General features: G+C 38.8%; 4 protein-coding genes and 1 pseudogene across 11 annotated transcripts; 4 read left to right on the top strand and 1 right to left on the bottom strand.

The window, feature by feature from the left end:
• Positions 1–53: 53 nt before the first annotated feature.
• On the top strand, positions 54–3395 carry ECT6 (evolutionarily conserved C-terminal region 6). Of its 3 annotated transcripts, none has more exons than NM_112611.3 (6): positions 54–391; positions 818–946; positions 1031–1461; positions 1605–2084; positions 2175–2387; positions 2489–3395. In NM_112611.3, the coding sequence occupies exons 2-6, from the start codon at positions 877–879 to the stop codon at positions 3080–3082; spliced, it is 1788 nt and encodes a 595-aa protein (NP_188359.2). In that variant the 5' UTR covers positions 54–391; positions 818–876; the 3' UTR covers positions 3083–3395. The 3 variants fall into 3 exon arrangements, with proteins under 3 accessions (NP_188359.2, NP_001078168.1, NP_001327579.1); NM_001338284.1 differs by lacking the exon at positions 54–391 and adding an exon at positions 445–486; NM_001084699.1 differs by lacking the exon at positions 818–946 and having other exon boundaries at positions 147–391.
• Positions 3396–3678: 283 nt separating this feature from the next.
• On the top strand, positions 3679–4908 carry FOA1 (F-box and associated interaction domains-containing protein; the record flags this gene model as incomplete). Its single annotated transcript, NM_112610.1, has 1 exon — positions 3679–4908. One exon carries the CDS (start codon positions 3679–3681, stop codon positions 4906–4908), a length of 1230 nt encoding a protein of 409 aa, NP_188358.1.
• Positions 4909–6989: 2081 nt separating this feature from the next.
• On the top strand, positions 6990–11401 carry DRM3 (S-adenosyl-L-methionine-dependent methyltransferases superfamily protein). 3 transcript variants are annotated; one of them, NM_180272.2, is made up of 11 exons: positions 6990–7186; positions 7297–7378; positions 7458–7499; positions 7583–7714; positions 7852–7948; positions 8039–8136; positions 8219–8315; positions 8816–8967; positions 9115–9214; positions 9408–9499; positions 9680–11401. In NM_180272.2, the coding sequence occupies exons 3-11, from the start codon at positions 7497–7499 to the stop codon at positions 11039–11041; spliced, it is 2133 nt and encodes a 710-aa protein (NP_850603.1). In that variant the 5' UTR covers positions 6990–7186; positions 7297–7378; positions 7458–7496; the 3' UTR covers positions 11042–11401. The 3 variants fall into 3 exon arrangements, with proteins under 3 accessions (NP_850603.1, NP_566573.1, NP_001327481.1); NM_112609.3 differs by having other exon boundaries at positions 6990–7378; NM_001338283.1 differs by lacking the exons at positions 6990–7186; positions 7297–7378; positions 7458–7499; ... (2 more) ...; positions 8039–8136; positions 8219–8315 and having other exon boundaries at positions 8334–8967; positions 9680–11336.
• EMB2786 (COMPLEX 1 LYR-like protein) lies at positions 11332–13123 on the bottom strand. 3 transcript variants are annotated; one of them, NM_112608.4, is made up of 5 exons: positions 13019–13123; positions 12666–12762; positions 12531–12575; positions 11960–12057; positions 11332–11718 (listed from the first exon to the last, which is right to left on the bottom strand). In NM_112608.4, exons 2-5 carry the CDS (start codon positions 12717–12719, stop codon positions 11640–11642), a joined length of 276 nt encoding a protein of 91 aa, NP_566572.1. In that variant the 5' UTR covers positions 12720–12762; positions 13019–13123; the 3' UTR covers positions 11332–11639. The 3 variants fall into 3 exon arrangements, with proteins under 3 accessions (NP_566572.1, NP_001327125.1, NP_001319576.1); NM_001338282.1 differs by having other exon boundaries at positions 11435–11718; positions 12859–13118; NM_001338281.1 differs by having other exon boundaries at positions 11442–11718; positions 12539–12575; positions 12859–13101.
• A 495-nt stretch (positions 13124–13618) lies between these two features.
• Positions 13619–15283, top strand: AT3G17290 (annotated as a pseudogene; the record flags this gene model as incomplete). Its single annotated transcript has 1 exon — positions 13619–15283.
• Between the last annotated feature and the right edge of the window lie 325 nt (positions 15284–15608).

Here is a 15608-nt window from a genome sequence, read left to right as displayed (position 1 = left end):
TATTTACCGTTTCTGGTAAGGGATCTTCTAGACCATTGGCTTATAAAGGTCAATTTCAAGGGTATTTTCGACTTTAGGATTAATTAGATTCTTCAGTCGAAAACGCTGCGTATTGCAACAAAACAGCGGAGAATCTGTCTTTGCGCGTCTTCTGGGTTATTCTATTTTTTCTCACTCAGCGAATCTTCTCGTCGTCTTCTTCGTTTCTCTCTACCTCACTCATCGAAGTGTTAGGGTTTCTTCGATTTGGCAGAATATTATTTCAACTATCTCTGCTGAACTCGCTTTCCTAACTTCTCTCTCTGTCACTCTAACTCTTTGTCGGTACCAAATTCTTCTTCACTCGAAGAACTGTTTAGGTCAAGTATGACTTAATTCTGCCAAATTTCTGGTATATTTATCAAATTTCTGCTTTTTAAGCTGGATTTGTTTTTTTTAATAAGCTTATTTGATTTCGTTTCTTAGGATTTTTAGCTTCACGTTGATGTAAGCTTCTAAGCTTAATTTGATTTCGTTACTTTGCATTTTGAGATTTTATTGGTGTTATTTTTGGTTTTGTATAGTTTAGATTTCCGTCCATCTAGTAAGTTAGGGATTCTCTGTGTACATTTAGAGCTCTTCTTTTTGTATAGAAAGGGAGTCTCAGATTTTATCTGATAGTATTGCTGCCGTGCTAGTTATGACTTATGAGTTTCTCTCCATTCCTGGATTTATATCTTCACTGAGATATCTGTTTTTAGGTTTTTTTAGCTGATTTCTTAAGTTTAATTTACATGAAAGTCCCATTTTTTGACCTTTTTATATATAAAAATTTCAGGTGTTTATTCAAAGTTCAAAGTCAATTGAACAAAACTTTTTATCAGATAAACTGAAGCAATGTATACCGAGGGAGCCTCTGATTTTGTCATTGACCAGAGCATGTATTATCCCGCTTATTACTCTTCAGGTTGATAGGCTGGTTCATGAAATTTACTTATCACTCTTGCTTTTGTGGTTGCAAATTGCCTAAAATTCTGGAACCTTTTTTCAGGTTATGATTCATCTGTGGGTCTTCAGGGTGGGCAAAATGAAAATGCTCCCTATATCTGCTATACACCAAGTTATGGATATGCACAGTCTCCCTACAATCCCTACAATCCTTACATACCAGGAGCTTCAATAGGCGTTGATTCTTCTTTTGTTGGATTCCAACAATATTACTCAGACCCTCCGTATGAAAGTGCTGCGTCTTCGCCTACTTATGTTCCATATGTTATTCAGCCTGATATGGTCTCGAATAGTTCAACAGACTCTTTGGTAGCGAATGGTGGTCAATCTGATGGAAGAGGATCCATGCAGAGAAATGGTTCAGCAATTGCCGGACTCCCAAAAGATGCTCCAAAGTCTACCACTACTGGCCAGTATAAACAGCCAGGAATCCCCAAGAATGTTTCCACAACAGCTTCTGCACATTCTCTCCAGGTGATTTCTCGTATAGAATTATACTTCCTGATTCTGTTTTCTTTTAAATATTGGGTGTAGTTTGCATTGCGAGGAGTGTTTTGTTGTGTCTTCTTAGTCATCATTCCTATCTTGATTTGGACTCGTGTATATTTAATTTGCAGGGAAAAACTGCTTACGCGAACACACTCTTGCCTTATGGGAAATCAGACATTGCTAATGGGGTCTCATCAATTGCTTCATATAGTTATAAACCTTGTTCCAAGATTTATGATGCCAGAGGTGATAACAACACAACTGGAAGTACATATACGAGTGAACAAAATCGAGGATCGAGAACGAGAAGATCAAGAAATCAACTAATTGTCAAAGCATATACAACCAAAGCTGGAAATGCTGATGCGGAAGGAAATATTGTGATAAATCCTGATCGATATAATAAAGAAGATTTCAGTATTGAATACAGCGATGCCAGGTTTTTTGTGATTAAGTCGTATAGTGAAGATGATGTTCACAAGAGCATCAAATATGGTGTCTGGTCATCTACATTGAATGGGAACAAGAAATTGCAGAGTGTATATGAAGATGCTCAGAGAATAGCCACTGAGAAGTCTCGTGAATGTCCTATTTTCTTATTCTTTTCTGTGAGTCGATTCTTCCCCTTTGTCCCTTGTGCGAATGTGTTTGCATTCATACTTTGTGCTCATGCTGATGTAGTGCTTCCTTCGTTTTAGGTCAATTCCAGTGGTCTGTTCTGTGGCGTGGCTGAGATGACCGGTCCAGTTTCCTTCGACCGAGACATGGATTTTTGGCAGCAAGACAAATGGAGTGGAAGCTTTCCTGTCAAGTGGCACATTATTAAAGATGTTCCTAATAGCTATTTCAGGCACATTATTTTACATAATAACGAGAATAAGCCAGTGACCAACAGCCGAGACACACAAGAGGTGAGTTTTCCTATCTTGACACTTCACTTTGAAGACCAGGTTCCGAGAACTCTGCTTTTGATATCTCAAATCTCAATCTAATCATTCTCGTTTCTGTGCAGATAATACTGAAACAAGGACTCGAGGTGCTAAAACTATTCAAACATCATGCGGAAAAGACTTCACTATTAGATGATTTTATGTACTACGAAGACCGCCAGAGACTCATGCAGGAAGAGAGAGCTAGACTTCCATTTAGGACCTTTCGCAGGCCATTTCCCGTGCTCAATCTAGATTTTTCTGACAGAAGCAAGAAAAGCTCCAAGGATGTCGTTAAGAAGCCTTCAGTGACCTCTGCAGAAACAAAGGTTGTGCAGTTAAAAAACTCAGATGGGGATGAAAAGAGCAATACACAGGAAGCAACAGACGATTCTACTCCTTCCACTCTGAAGTTTGGCTCTCTCGCCATTAAACCAACTGCTGGTACCACCTTTAACCCAACCCAACCCAAGCCTAAACCGACCCCATCTCTCGGCTCTGACCACAAGTCAGACTCTTCTGAAGAGGTTACTGGGTCTCTGGCTGATGACATTGTCAGTGTAGGATCGTTGCCCATAAAAGTAAAGGGATCTAAAGAATTATCCTCGAAGATCGCAGCGGTGGGTACAAGTCCTCTCTCAACTCAAGATCAGTTCAGAAGTAAACCAGGGTTTTGACATTGTCTTTGTCTAACTTGTTTATGCATAATAGAAAGCATGGTCGATATGGTTCGAGAAAGAGAAAGAGATTGAGTATGTATAGATTGGGTGGTTTTACCTTTTAAATGGTCTGATTGGTCGTTTGAGAATCCTTGTTTATCGTCTCAGTTTGGACAAATGATTGTTGCCAGTGGTTGCGTTTTGGTTTGTTGGGTTTGATTAAACAGTTGGTTCCGTCTTTTGATCGAAATTTATGTGTTTGTCATGCTATATTAATGTATGTGACTGGTGTTTCCTCTTTCAGCATCAAATACAACAAGGCTTTCGTAAACCTACAGTATCAAAAACGTTCCTTTTCATCATGTTATACTTGTGGTTGGCGCGGATGAATGATAATTTGCAAAGGAGAGTTTTGAGTTGGGTTATCTAGGAAGTTACGGGTCGAGGCCCAGAGTCTTCTCGGGCCCGAAAAAACAGAGCGAGTAACTTATTTGACTGAGCCGTCACAATATAAAAGATTGAAAGCGTGGAAGTAAAACCCTAATCACCATTTCGTTTACCCTTATTGAAACAATGACGACCTAATTTCCATTTCATTGATCTTTGTTAAAACAATGACGAAAATTTCCGATCTTCCTCGGGATTTGGCAGAGGAGGTGCTCTCTAGGGTCCCAGTGACATACCTAAGAGCAATACGATTCACTTGCAAAAAGTGGAACACTTTAACCAAACGTAGAAGCTTTACAAAGAAGCTGATTGGTCAAGAAAAAGCCGAAGCAAAAGTGAAAGAGTTTCATGCGATCATGACGTTGAATTCTAGACTTCATCTGATGAGCGTCAATCTAGATGGAATTCACAAAGACGAAAACGTTGAATCATCTATAAAGCAGAAAGGTAAACTTATTAGCCTAACCGTTGCTGATCCTGATAGAATAGTTATATCTCAAGTTTATCACTGCGATGGTTTGTTGTTATGCATCACCAATGAAATAAACTCTAGGCTTGTAGTTTGGAACCCTTATAGTGGGCAAACTAGGTGGATCGAACCTAGAACTTCTTACCGCGAATGGGACATCTACGCTCTAGGATACGAGAGTAAGAACAACGCCAAACGAAGCTACAAAATTTTGAGATATTTGGATGCTTACGAGGACATGGGCGATATGAGTGTAGAGCCTCGAACTAGAGTTTGCGAGTTTGAAATCTACAGTCTTGACACTAACTCTTGGAAGGTCATCGAGGTCACTACCGACTGGGATTTATGTTTTCTTCACCGTGGCGTGACTCTCAAGGGAAATACTTATTGGTTTGCTCGAGAGAAGATCCCACCACCCCCACGTGAAAGAGTGATAGAAGATATCCCACTAGGTGAAGCAGAGATAAACGTAGAGATCCCTAGTTTCTTACTATGTTTTGATTTTACAATAGAGAAATTTGGATCGCGTCTGCCTCTGCCATTTCGGCCTTGTGTTGATGATACCATAACTCTATCTAGTGTTAGAGAAGAGAAACTTGCGGTGTTATATCAGCGATGGGATATAACGTGGACGGGGATATGGATTAGTAATAAGATTGAGCCTAATGCAGTGTCGTGGAGCAAGCTATTTTTTCCAATGGGTAGGATAAGACCACTCGAGGCTGCATCTGGTACTTTCTTCGTTGACGAAGAGAACAAACTCGTGGTGCTTTTTGATAAAGGCGAGAGTATACTTAACCCCACTCGTAACACAGCTTACATCGTTGGAGAAGATGGATACATCAAACCAGTGGATCTCGGTGAGTCTGTACACAAATATTGCTTTCCACTTGCGTGCTCTTATGTTCCAAGTTCTGTGCAAATCTAGCAACCTGCACCACGAGGAAGAGTTTCTGTGTTTTGTCATGTCGTATCAATTGATGTTGTCTTTTTAAAGAGTTGTGGCTTTTCCATGTAGTAGCCGCATGAACTTTTTTATTTTATTTTTGAAATCCTTTGTTTCTATGATTATGAGAACCACGTTTTTATATGACTATGAGTCTATGAATTTATGAGAACCACTCATCATTGAGTATTAGGCAAACTTTGTGTGTGTGTATGAATCAATTTGATAAGATATGGATTGATTTCACATTTGAAGAATTTACATGTTTACATCGTTTCATGTTTTATCTTGTTAAAAGTCGCACTGTTTTGATAAAGACAAAGTGTTCATACATATTTTGAGTGAACTACACACATGGCTTATAGAATTGCCTATGAAACGATAGTTATGATCCTATGTTGTCATCGTTCACAAATGAGGGTTTTCTTATCGAGGCCCGTTGTGTAGTCTCCTTGGGCCCGGACACAAAGGCGGTAACCTAATTTATAACTAATTCCTTTATAAAAAAGACTAAAGGTGTGGAAGTAAAACCCTAATTACTATTTATTGAAACAATGACGAAGATATTTCGGATCTTCCTCTGGATTTGGCAGAGGAGGTGCTCTCTAGGGTTACGGCCAGGCAAAAACAGAAGCATGCTTCAAACTCTCTGGCTTCACAAGAGTAGCAGCATCACCATCACTTCCCCAAACAGTCTTAGCCAATTCGTAACACTTCTTATCATGATTTTTAGTTTAGTCACCACTTTTCTTTTTCTCAACGGCGAAGAAATCGTCGGATGTCGCATCCACTTCAAAGAAACCGTTGGGAGTCGCATCTCCGGTGATTTCTTCGCCGTCGATGGAGTAAACAAAGGCTGAGATTTCTTCTTCACTATCGGATTTGTTGAAACGAGAGAGAAATTTGAGAAAGTAGATTGAGAAAAAGAAAAGTGGTGACTTTACTAAAGATCATGATAAGAAGTGTTACGAATTGGGTAAGACTATTTGGGGGAAGTGTGATGCTACTACTAAAGAGTTTGAAGCCGAAAGTTGTGACAAACTGAGAAGGGAGCTAAGTGGAAGAGCGAAGCTCAATTAAGGGGGAGTGTTGGTCCGTAATTGAGTTTTCAGCTAACGGTTGTAAGTTTGTGTTGTTTCACTCAAAGGGCACAAGTAAAAAGAGACACAACTAATTGGGTTGTTGTGTCTATTTGTTTTTTTTTTTATATAAACTTAATATTGTATTGTCATGTAAATATTAACAAGTTTCAGTTCAATAAAACATTTTCTGTTTTGTTCTGTTGTTGTCTCTAAGGAGAAGAGATATTATCTCGTACCTCTTACCTTATTTCTTCTTTCTCTCAATATTCCAACCAGGCAACAAAGCATAGAAGAAACAAGTGAAGGAGTTTCATGCGATCATGATTTTGAAATATAGGGTTTATCTGATGAGCGTCAATCTAGACGGAATTCACAAAGACGACAACGTTGAATCTATAAAGCAGAAATGTAAACCATGTCATTAATTCAGTGCAAATCTAGCAACCTACACCATGCACGAAGCAAAGGAAGAAACCATGTCATTAATTAGTCCATTTACAAAATCTATAGATTGTTTCAGGCGTAGTTCTTGCTTTGTTTATTTTGCCATGTTCTTTGATGAAGATTAGTAAAAAAAATCTTGCATTAACAGAACCAATCACTCAACTTATTAATTTGTTTGATCATCTTTCAGGTACAATAGTAGTACTATATATACATTGGCCTCGACTAGTCTACGTACATTTGGGTCACATAACCTCGGTGCTCCAATTTGTTACAAACTAAACAAAACTGGGCCAAAAAAACATAATCTTTGTCGAGAAATAGCTCGAAATCTATTAATTATCTTTGCAAAATTTAATCTTTCTCAAAGCTTGGGAATTGAGAGTAGTTTCTTTCGTTTTTCATCAAGTTTTGGTAAATGATGTTTTTAGTGTATACAAATTTTAGCATCTGAAACATAAATTTAAAATTCTAAAAACTTGAAATATTAAAACAGAACTACAACATAGTTGTAATAGAAAGTTGGTCGAAGTTCCAAACTCTATGATCTGGACCGTTCGTTTTTTCCTCACGCGCTCGATCTACCGGACTGCTCAAAGGGAATCAATAAAATTCCGAATTAGTCTCGGCAGTGTAGTCCACGCGGCGCGCAACATTGCGATCAACTTCATAACTTTTTAGCTTCTCCTCCTCCGCACTGGGCTCGATTGGGTGAGACGCGGACCACTGCACAGGCATGCACCGTCTTCCTCTCTCTCGCTCTCTTTGTCGCAATCTCTGGAATTTGTGTGATTTTTCGGAATTGCTTTTTTAAGTGTCACTCGTGGTTGGTTTCATCTCTTAGTTCGAGGAGTGTTCTATTTTTGGGGCTTTATTGATTCCATCTTCTCCCTTGCCGTTTATGGGATAAAATCAACATCAATGAGGTTAATTCTTTTCCATTTAAAGTTCATCTTTTGTGTTATTTGGGGACACTGACATAATCTCTCTGGTATCTATCTGCAGGGCTTTCATGTGAGATTTTGTGTGTGAATTTTAATTCAAATGGTATGGAATTTGGCTACTTTGGGAATGTTATCTTTTGTTTTTTGTGTTGCATGTTTTTCATAAGTTTTTCTGGAATCTTGCAGGCTGATATGCGTAGACGAAATGGAAGTGGAGGTTCCTCTAATCATGAAAGGAATGAGCAGATACTGTTTCCAAAACCAGAGACCTTGGACTTTGATTTGCCCTGCGACACCTCTTTCCCTCAGCAGATTGGTGTATGTTTTGTTACCCTTTCTATACCATAAAGGACATAAGTGGCTAAGATTCTTAAACATCCACTGTGTCTACATTTTACTGTTTAGAACAAGTAGTGGTTTAGAAAGGTTCTTATTGTTTCATACTTGATGTGCAGGACAATGCTGCTAGTTCTTCTGGAAGTAATGTTAAGTCATTGCTGATTGAGATGGGATTTTGCCCAACTCTTGTTCAGAAAGCAATTGACGAAAATGGTATTCTTCAGTTTCCTGTAAAAAACTACCATGCATGCTAACTTTCATTTGGGGTATATATGATTACTGAGTTTGCCTCTTCGCATCCAGGTCAAGATGATTTTGAGTTGCTATTAGAGATTCTCACTAAGAGTACTGAAACAGAACCTCCTGGACCTAGCTTTCATGGGCTAATGGAACCCAAACCGGTAAAGCGCATAATGTGTGATCCCACATGTCTTGTCTTTCATTCTGTGTAATTTCTTAATGTTTCTTGCTTTTCTTTGACAGGAACCTGATATTGAATACGAAACTGACCGTATAAGGATTGCGTTACTAACTATGAAGTTTCCAGAAAATCTTGTTGACTTTGCACTGGATAGGCTTGGTAATGTATTCACAATGTCTTTGGCTTTGCATTCAAAATTCAAACATGTTACAAAGTTACACCTTTTTGTCCGTGTCTATTCATGGTTTAACATATTAGAATTTCTTCTTTTCAGGTTATTTTTTGAGTGATTAGACCTCGTGTACATTGCAAGACCAATTTCTCACTATTGCACGATATTTTTTCTTTGTCTTCTTATAGATTAACCATCTCTTCATACTGGAACTTCTGATTGTATGACATTTAATATAGGCAAACTAAGGAGGCTTATAGTATATTATAACTCTCTGAAAAGAGAAATAACATTTATGAAGCTGTTGTTTATTAATGTTAAAGTGGAAAATCCATTCCCTGTGACCGTATTAGAAACTTGTAAATAGTTTCTAAAAAATTGATACTTATACTATTCAAAGCTATATAGAAACTTAGCATGCAGATAGCAGCTATCATTTGGCCTATCCCCAAATCCTTTCTTCATGATTGTTTGTTCTGTGTGATAGGTAAAGACACACCAATTGATGAGATGGTGGACTTCATTGTTGCTGCTCAATTAGCTGAAAAGTATGCGGAGGAATCCGAAGATTCACTTGATGGTGCTGAGATCAATGAAGAAGATGAAGATGTCACTCCAGTTACTGCTCGAGGACCTGAGGTCTTTGGTGCTTTTTTGACATTAGCTGTTGATTTTATTGTCAATGCTTTTGTAGATTCCACTACCTTTCTTTTGTGTTCATTCTGTGTTGTTCATGTTGTTATTACCTTTATTACCTCTAACCTTTGTTTTGTGTTTTAAATTCAGGTTCCCAATGAACAATTGTTTGAAACAATGGACAAGACTTTGCGTTTACTGGAAATGGGATTCTCTAATGATGAAATTTCAATGGCAATTGAGAAGATAGGTGAGCAACTGAGGCACTTATCTGTTCATCCCATGACTGTTATATGTCTGAAAGAAAAAAATGTAGACATGAAACGTATCTTGTTTATGTTGTCGGGGGTGATTATGATACTTTTAGGGTGAAAGAAATCCTATCATTTGTTTTGCAGCCCGTCCTGTTGTACTGGTATATAATCTATTTTGCACCTCTTCAGGTACAAAAGGTCAGATTTCTGTCCTTGCTGAGTCAATTGTTACTGGTGAATTTCCTGCGGAATGCCATGATGACCTTGAAGATATAGAAAAGGTATGTACACTAATGTTTTTAATTAATTTTTACTCGACCTCCAATGATGCACTTGTAAAGTGAAGTGCTGAAACTAGAGCTTTTGCTGCTGCTACTGCACCTAAACCATCTCACACTCTTCTCTTAATTAAACTAAGATATTGTTGGAGTTTAACTCAATGATATTTGGTGTCACTGTAGAAAGTTTCAGCGGCTGCTCCTGCAGTGAATCGTACATGTCTTTCAAAGAGTTGGAGATTTGTTGGGGTTGGTGCTCAGAAAGAGGATGGTGGTGGGGGTTCGTCGAGTGGCACTGCTAATATAAAACCAGATCCTGGTATTGAGTCTTTTCCTTTCCCTGCCACTGACAATGTGGGAGAGACCTCGAGAGGTAAGCGACCAAAAGATGAGGATGAGAATGCCTATCCAGAAGAATACACTGGCTACGATGACAGAGGAAAACGGTTAAGGCCCGAAGATATGGGTGACTCAAGTTCGTTTATGGAAACCCCATGGATGCAAGATGAGTGGAAAGATAACACATATGAATTTCCCAGTGTAATGCAGCCACGTTTGTCCCAGAGTCTTGGTCCAAAAGTAGCCAGACGACCTTATTTCTTCTATGGACAGTTAGGTGAACTTTCTCCTAGCTGGTGGTCGAAGATCTCGGGTTTCTTGTTCGGAATTCACCCCGAACATGTAGATACTCGGTTGTGTTCAGCGCTCCGTAGGACAGAAGGGTACCTGCACAATCTTCCCACTGTTAACAGGTTTAATACCCTCCCGAACCCTCGATTAACTATACAAGACGCAATGCCACACATGAGGAGTTGGTGGCCACAATGGGATATCAGAAAGCATTTCAATAGCGGCACGTGTTCTAATATGAAAGATGCAACTCTTCTCTGTGAACGAATTGGTCGCCGTATAGCTGAATGCAAGGGAAAGCCTACTCAACAGGACCAGACTTTAATACTTCGACATTGTCACACCTCCAATCTCATTTGGATAGCACCAAACATCCTCTCACCCTTGGAGCCTGAACATTTAGAGTGCATTATGGGATATCCAATGAACCACACAAACATCGGTGGTGGAAGGTTGGCTGAAAGATTGAAGTTGTTTGATTACTGCTTCCAAACAGACACATTGGGTTACCATCTCTCTGTACTCAAGTCTATGTTTCCCCAAGGTTTAACAGTTTTATCACTCTTTAGCGGGATTGGTGGTGCGGAAATTGCATTGGACCGTCTTGGAATCCATCTAAAAGGCGTAGTCTCTGTAGAGTCCTGTGGATTGAGCCGTAACATACTGAAAAGATGGTGGCAGACTTCGGGACAAACCGGTGAGCTAGTGCAAATTGAAGAAATCAAAAGCTTAACGGCAAAGAGGCTGGAGACTCTGATGCAGAGATTTGGAGGATTTGACTTTGTCATTTGCCAGAACCCATCAACACCACTTGATCTCTCTAAAGAAATCTCAAATAGTGAAGCCTGTGAATTTGATTATACGTTGTTTAACGAGTTTGCTCGTGTCACGAAACGTGTCAGAGATATGATGTAGTGAAGTTGACCAAGAGCCTTTACGTCCTCAAGAACCTGGAGACTTGTCTAATCTCAGAAGGAGTCTTCCATTTTCTTTATCGTGGAGACTTTCAATTACGGAACTGTTTTTCTTGTTTTGCAGTTGATGCTTTAATGAATCAGTCTGTACCATAATCTTCATAGAAGCGTGGAATATCGTCTTTTTTATTTTTTTGCTATGTTACTTCTCGGAGAGATAAGCAGTGAATCATGCGGTCAATGTTGTTGTGTACTGTTCACAATTATGTATAATATTAGCACTTTTTTTAGCTCAATGTTGTTGATTGCATAATTCATACTCATCTTACGTCAAAAGTAACTGGAAATGATCTGAACTTCTGAAGTGTCTAATCCAAAATATAAACAAATCTAAGCCAGAGTAAAAAAAAAACTGTATGATTAGATTTGAAATAGAGAACCACTTGATTGATTGCACAGGAAAATCCTCAATGTTGAGTCACTGAGGCTTCTCGATCAAGTCTATTATTCAAGCCAACTTAGTTGCATTGTTAGCCTACAAGCATTGACTAGAGAGATAGAGAGAGAATAACAATGGGAGAGTCTGCAACCAGACTGCATCAGGATCTCTGGCTAACCTTGCCTCCTGTCAGCTTCGCTGACTCAAACAACATGTGATTGATGAGTCCCCGAGCAGCACTACATATACAGTACCAGAGAAGTTTGAGTCTTTCCAAACTTTTCAAATAGATGTATACAACATACTTATCCCAAGAGTATTCTGTAATATATGATCTCAAGCAGCTGTATATGTGTGTGTTTGTGTGAAACATCATCTTTTGCAGAAACATGCCTCAACGAACAAGTTTTACATCTGATCTAATTATAAGGTTTTAAGTTATCGTATTCAGTAGAGATTGGGGAAAAAAAGAAAACTCACTCATCTTTAAGCTTCTGAATCTTCTCAGGGTCTGTCTCATTCATGTGTTTCTTAAATTGTTGCCTCACCATACCAACCACTAGCTCAGTGTTGTGTTGCTGCAAGACACAAACGTAAACATAACAAAAAGTTCACTTCATATATCTCCTCCACTCCAGGATATCTAATCCTAATAGAAACACACAAATCTCTTTCTCGAGGAATCAAAACAGAAGTGACGATAATATCAATCTCAACCTTTTCTGCTTGCAGCACATCAACACATATTTTCAGGCTTCAATCAAACTGCATTCGTGTATAACTTACCTCAAGAGAATCGACTGACACAAATGAAAACCTCTCTACATTTTGCTCTAAATTACTAAGTGACTAAAAGTGAAAGCATGTGAAGGTAACGAACAGTGAAATAAACTCGATTTAGCTTCAAAGTAATAAAAATGAAATTCTTTAATCCAACATTATACTACAAACAAGAATAGCAATCAAACCAAACACAATACCATATATTCTGAGTCAGACAAAGCAGGTTCATATTCAAAGCTCAGAGAAACAAACTAGTTATAAACCTCACCTGCTTACCAATAAATTTAGCTCTACGAAGACATTCTCGGTACAACTGCGCATAAAAAAGAGACAAATAGATCAGTGAAATAGCATCAAGGAAAGGTAAAACAAATCACAAGTCAATGTGGGAATTGTTACTGACCCTAACCACATTGTTAGCGAGTTCAGGAGGCAGAGAAGTTTGCAGAGACGGCATTTTCACAAGAGATCTTGAGCTTCTTCAATTATAGTTTCTTTTCCTGTAACGTAAAACACAAGATCGCAACTATCAATCAGAAGAGACGATGAAATACACAGAACCAAAAACCATAAACCCTAAAGCTGCAGTCACTCACTGAAGAGCAAAGCTTAGTCATTGAAGTCCACAACTCAAATAAAAGTTGATCGAGAAGGCAGAGAGATTGGATTAAAGAGAAGACATAGAAGAAATCAATACAACATTTCAAGCCAAATAGAGAGCGAGAGGAAGAGAAAGACAAATAGATCGAGGCTTACCGGAGAAAAGACAGGGCGGCGAAATTTCGAGCTTGAGAGTCTCGGAGACAGCGGTGTCAGCTTCCGATTTTCAGATTTCAGGTAAAGCATAAACGACGTGGTTTCATGGTTTATTTCTTACTAACGGCCCAATAAGTAACGGCCCATTTATATTTGCACGTAGATATTTAAAACAATCTCATCCGTCCATTACCAACCGTAGATTTTACTCGTCTCAGAGGGAATAAATAATATCCTACGTGGTTATAGCTTCAGACTCCAGTGGCATTTCCCGCCAAAATCATCACTAAGACTCTAGCCTACATTGAAAACTGGAATCGTCTCTTCTTCCTTTAATTCGAAATTCCCTAATTCTCTCTCCGTACCGTTCGTCTCCTCTCCTCCCAAACAGTTGCTATGGACAATGCTAATCTCGCCTCCGGCTCCGGCTCAGGTTCTTATTTCTTCTCTAGAGAGATAGAGTCTGATTCTTTCTATAGATTTTATCCCAATTTTTAGGATTTACTCTGATCTCTGTCCCTTTTGTTATTTTAACTTGACAATGATGTGTCTGTGAATCTACCTCTCTGTGTCTTTACTATATCTTAACACTATTGCATCATGGTGATTTTAGATATGAAAAAGAAACAAAAGCTGGATGATTCTGTCGATGATGAGGCTCAGGAGGAGGAGAAACGTCGTTATAGATCTATGGCTAAGGTTGCTATTGGTTATGGGATTAATCCTTCTGACGAGAACTCTGTCATTCCTGAAATGATTCATACTGTGTGCCCGGATTTTTCGCTCGATACTTCTAAACTCAAGAGCGCAATTCTGGAGATGCACGAAGAAGGTAAAGAAAAGGTCAAGAAAATGCTGAAGGATGGAGAAGGGAAATTAACACTCTGTTATGAATGGTTTTGGACAAGTGATGACATTGATGAACCTATTTTGAACGAGGATTTTATCGGTATTAGTGCCTGTTTTGCTGATGAAAACTGGAAGATGAAGAAATGGATCTTGGGGTATCATCCTCGTGCGTCTTTGTGTTTGAAAGACATTTATGTTGATTCTATTAAGAATGTTATTCTGGATTATGAGATTGAGAGCAAGGTCTCGACTCTTCTAATGCCTAACTATGGTGATCTTGGTGTTAAAGCGTTTGATGATTTTAGAAAATGGATTGAAGAGAAAGGGAAAAATCTGATCGATTCTCGTGTGTTTCTCATCTATTGCTGCTCTGATATTTTCCGGTTAATGGTTGATGATATGTTTAAGGACATAAACATATGGCTGATGGGTCGTGTTCGGTTGTTGGTTGGTTGGGGAAGAATGGTACCGACCAATTGGGATGTCACGTTGTATAATCTGCAAAAAGCTGTTGATATGGAAGCTACGAATGTATTTGAAGAGGAAGAGGATTATCAGGATTATGAACAACCATCTGATGAAGAATGGATCAAGATCAAAACTTTTTGCAAACTCGCGGGTTGCATTTATAAAGTTGCAAAGGAGCTTTTTGATGGAGAGTATCCAACATCTAATGTCTACTTTCACCTTCTCGCTGAGCTAAAGGTCATGCTAAACAAGGAGCTCAAGAACGGTGATAATGATTACTTTCTCAGCAAAGCAAAGGAGATAGTGAAGAGGTTTGATAAGTACTGGAATGATATGTTCCTGGTTATGGCAACTGCTTCTGTTTTAGACCCTCGGTTCAAGTTGAACTATCTTCAGTTTTACTGCTCAAAGAATGAAGTTAGTGATGACGGTTCAAAAGCTGAAACTGTTGTGGACTATTTACGTGGTCTATATGCTCGCTATGCAGCTAGTGATATCAGTCCACTACCAAAACGTCCGGATGCTTCGATGAACCCAAATTCCAGTGGTTTGTTTAAGTTTCTGTTTGACGAAGAAGATGAAGATGAAGAAGAAGAGGAGAAGGAGAAGAAGCCTGATGGATACAAGGATTTTGTTTTGTTTCAAGAATTTCTCAAGTATGAAGGATCTTCAAGGGAGTTTCAAGAATCAGAACTTGATTCTTATCTCAAGGAACCAGTTATGGAGTGGAAAAAGGACTTCAATGCATTGGAATGGTGGAGAGAAGAGAACTCAAAGTACCCGATCCTCTCCGGAGTAGCTCGTGACATTCTCTCCATTCCAATCACTCGTGGAACATCGCACCGTGCTTATGTTGCTGACAAGAGAGAGTGTCCTGATTTTATCGTCTCCATGGAGGCCAAACTTGTGAACGCCATGATGTGCAGCGAGAGCTGGCCACGATTTTGATATGGGAAAATATGGTACGAATATTAAATGCTATGGCTTTTGTGAAAACTCAGTAACTCAAAAGTTCTCAGTTCCTTCCAAACTATGTTTCTGGTCACCAAAGTAATGGTTCGAACCTGAGTTTCATGTTGTGTGTCCTTGATCTTTTATTGAGAAGTAGTGTATGTTTTAATCCTCTACTGTATGCTTTATCTAATTTCTCTATCCTACGTTTCAAAGACTATTTTGATAGATTGACCAGCAAGAACTTGATGGATTGCAGGATTGGTAACCTTTAAAATCATGTTAACTTATGATCTGACAGGAGAAAACACCACATAATGAA

This window comes from Arabidopsis thaliana, chromosome 3, assembly GCF_000001735.4.
Source record: "Arabidopsis thaliana chromosome 3, partial sequence".
Taxonomy (NCBI): Eukaryota; Viridiplantae; Streptophyta; class Magnoliopsida; order Brassicales; family Brassicaceae; genus Arabidopsis; species Arabidopsis thaliana.
The sequence above is the reverse complement of the archived record's forward strand: the minus strand, read 5'-3'. Positions and strand labels throughout refer to the sequence as shown.

Bases quoted from the DNA above. Each gene is read 5' to 3' on its own strand.
- ECT6 (NM_112611.3), top strand. From the start codon at position 877: ATGTATACCGAGGGAGCCTCTGATTTTGTCATTGACCAGAGCATGTAT. The intron at 947-1,030 runs GTTGATAGGCTG...ACCTTTTTTCAG, and splicing joins TCCCGCTTATTACTCTTCAG to GTTATGATTCATCTGTGGGT. The intron at 1,462-1,604 runs GTGATTTCTCGT...TTTAATTTGCAG, and splicing joins CTTCTGCACATTCTCTCCAG to GGAAAAACTGCTTACGCGAA.
- DRM3 (NM_180272.2), top strand. The intron at 7,715-7,851 runs GTATGTTTTGTT...CTTGATGTGCAG, and splicing joins CTTTCCCTCAGCAGATTGGT to GACAATGCTGCTAGTTCTTC. The intron at 8,316-8,815 runs GTAATGTATTCA...TCTGTGTGATAG, and splicing joins CTTTGCACTGGATAGGCTTG to GTAAAGACACACCAATTGAT.
- EMB2786 (NM_112608.4), bottom strand. From the start codon at position 12,719: ATGCCGTCTCTGCAAACTTCTCTGCCTCCTGAACTCGCTAACAATGTG. The intron at 12,058-12,530 runs GTGAGGTTTATA...TGTGTCTTGCAG, and splicing joins CTAAATTTATTGGTAAGCAG to CAACACAACACTGAGCTAGT. The intron at 11,719-11,959 runs GTGAGTTTTCTT...CTGTATATGTAG, and splicing joins ATTCAGAAGCTTAAAGATGA to TGCTGCTCGGGGACTCATCA.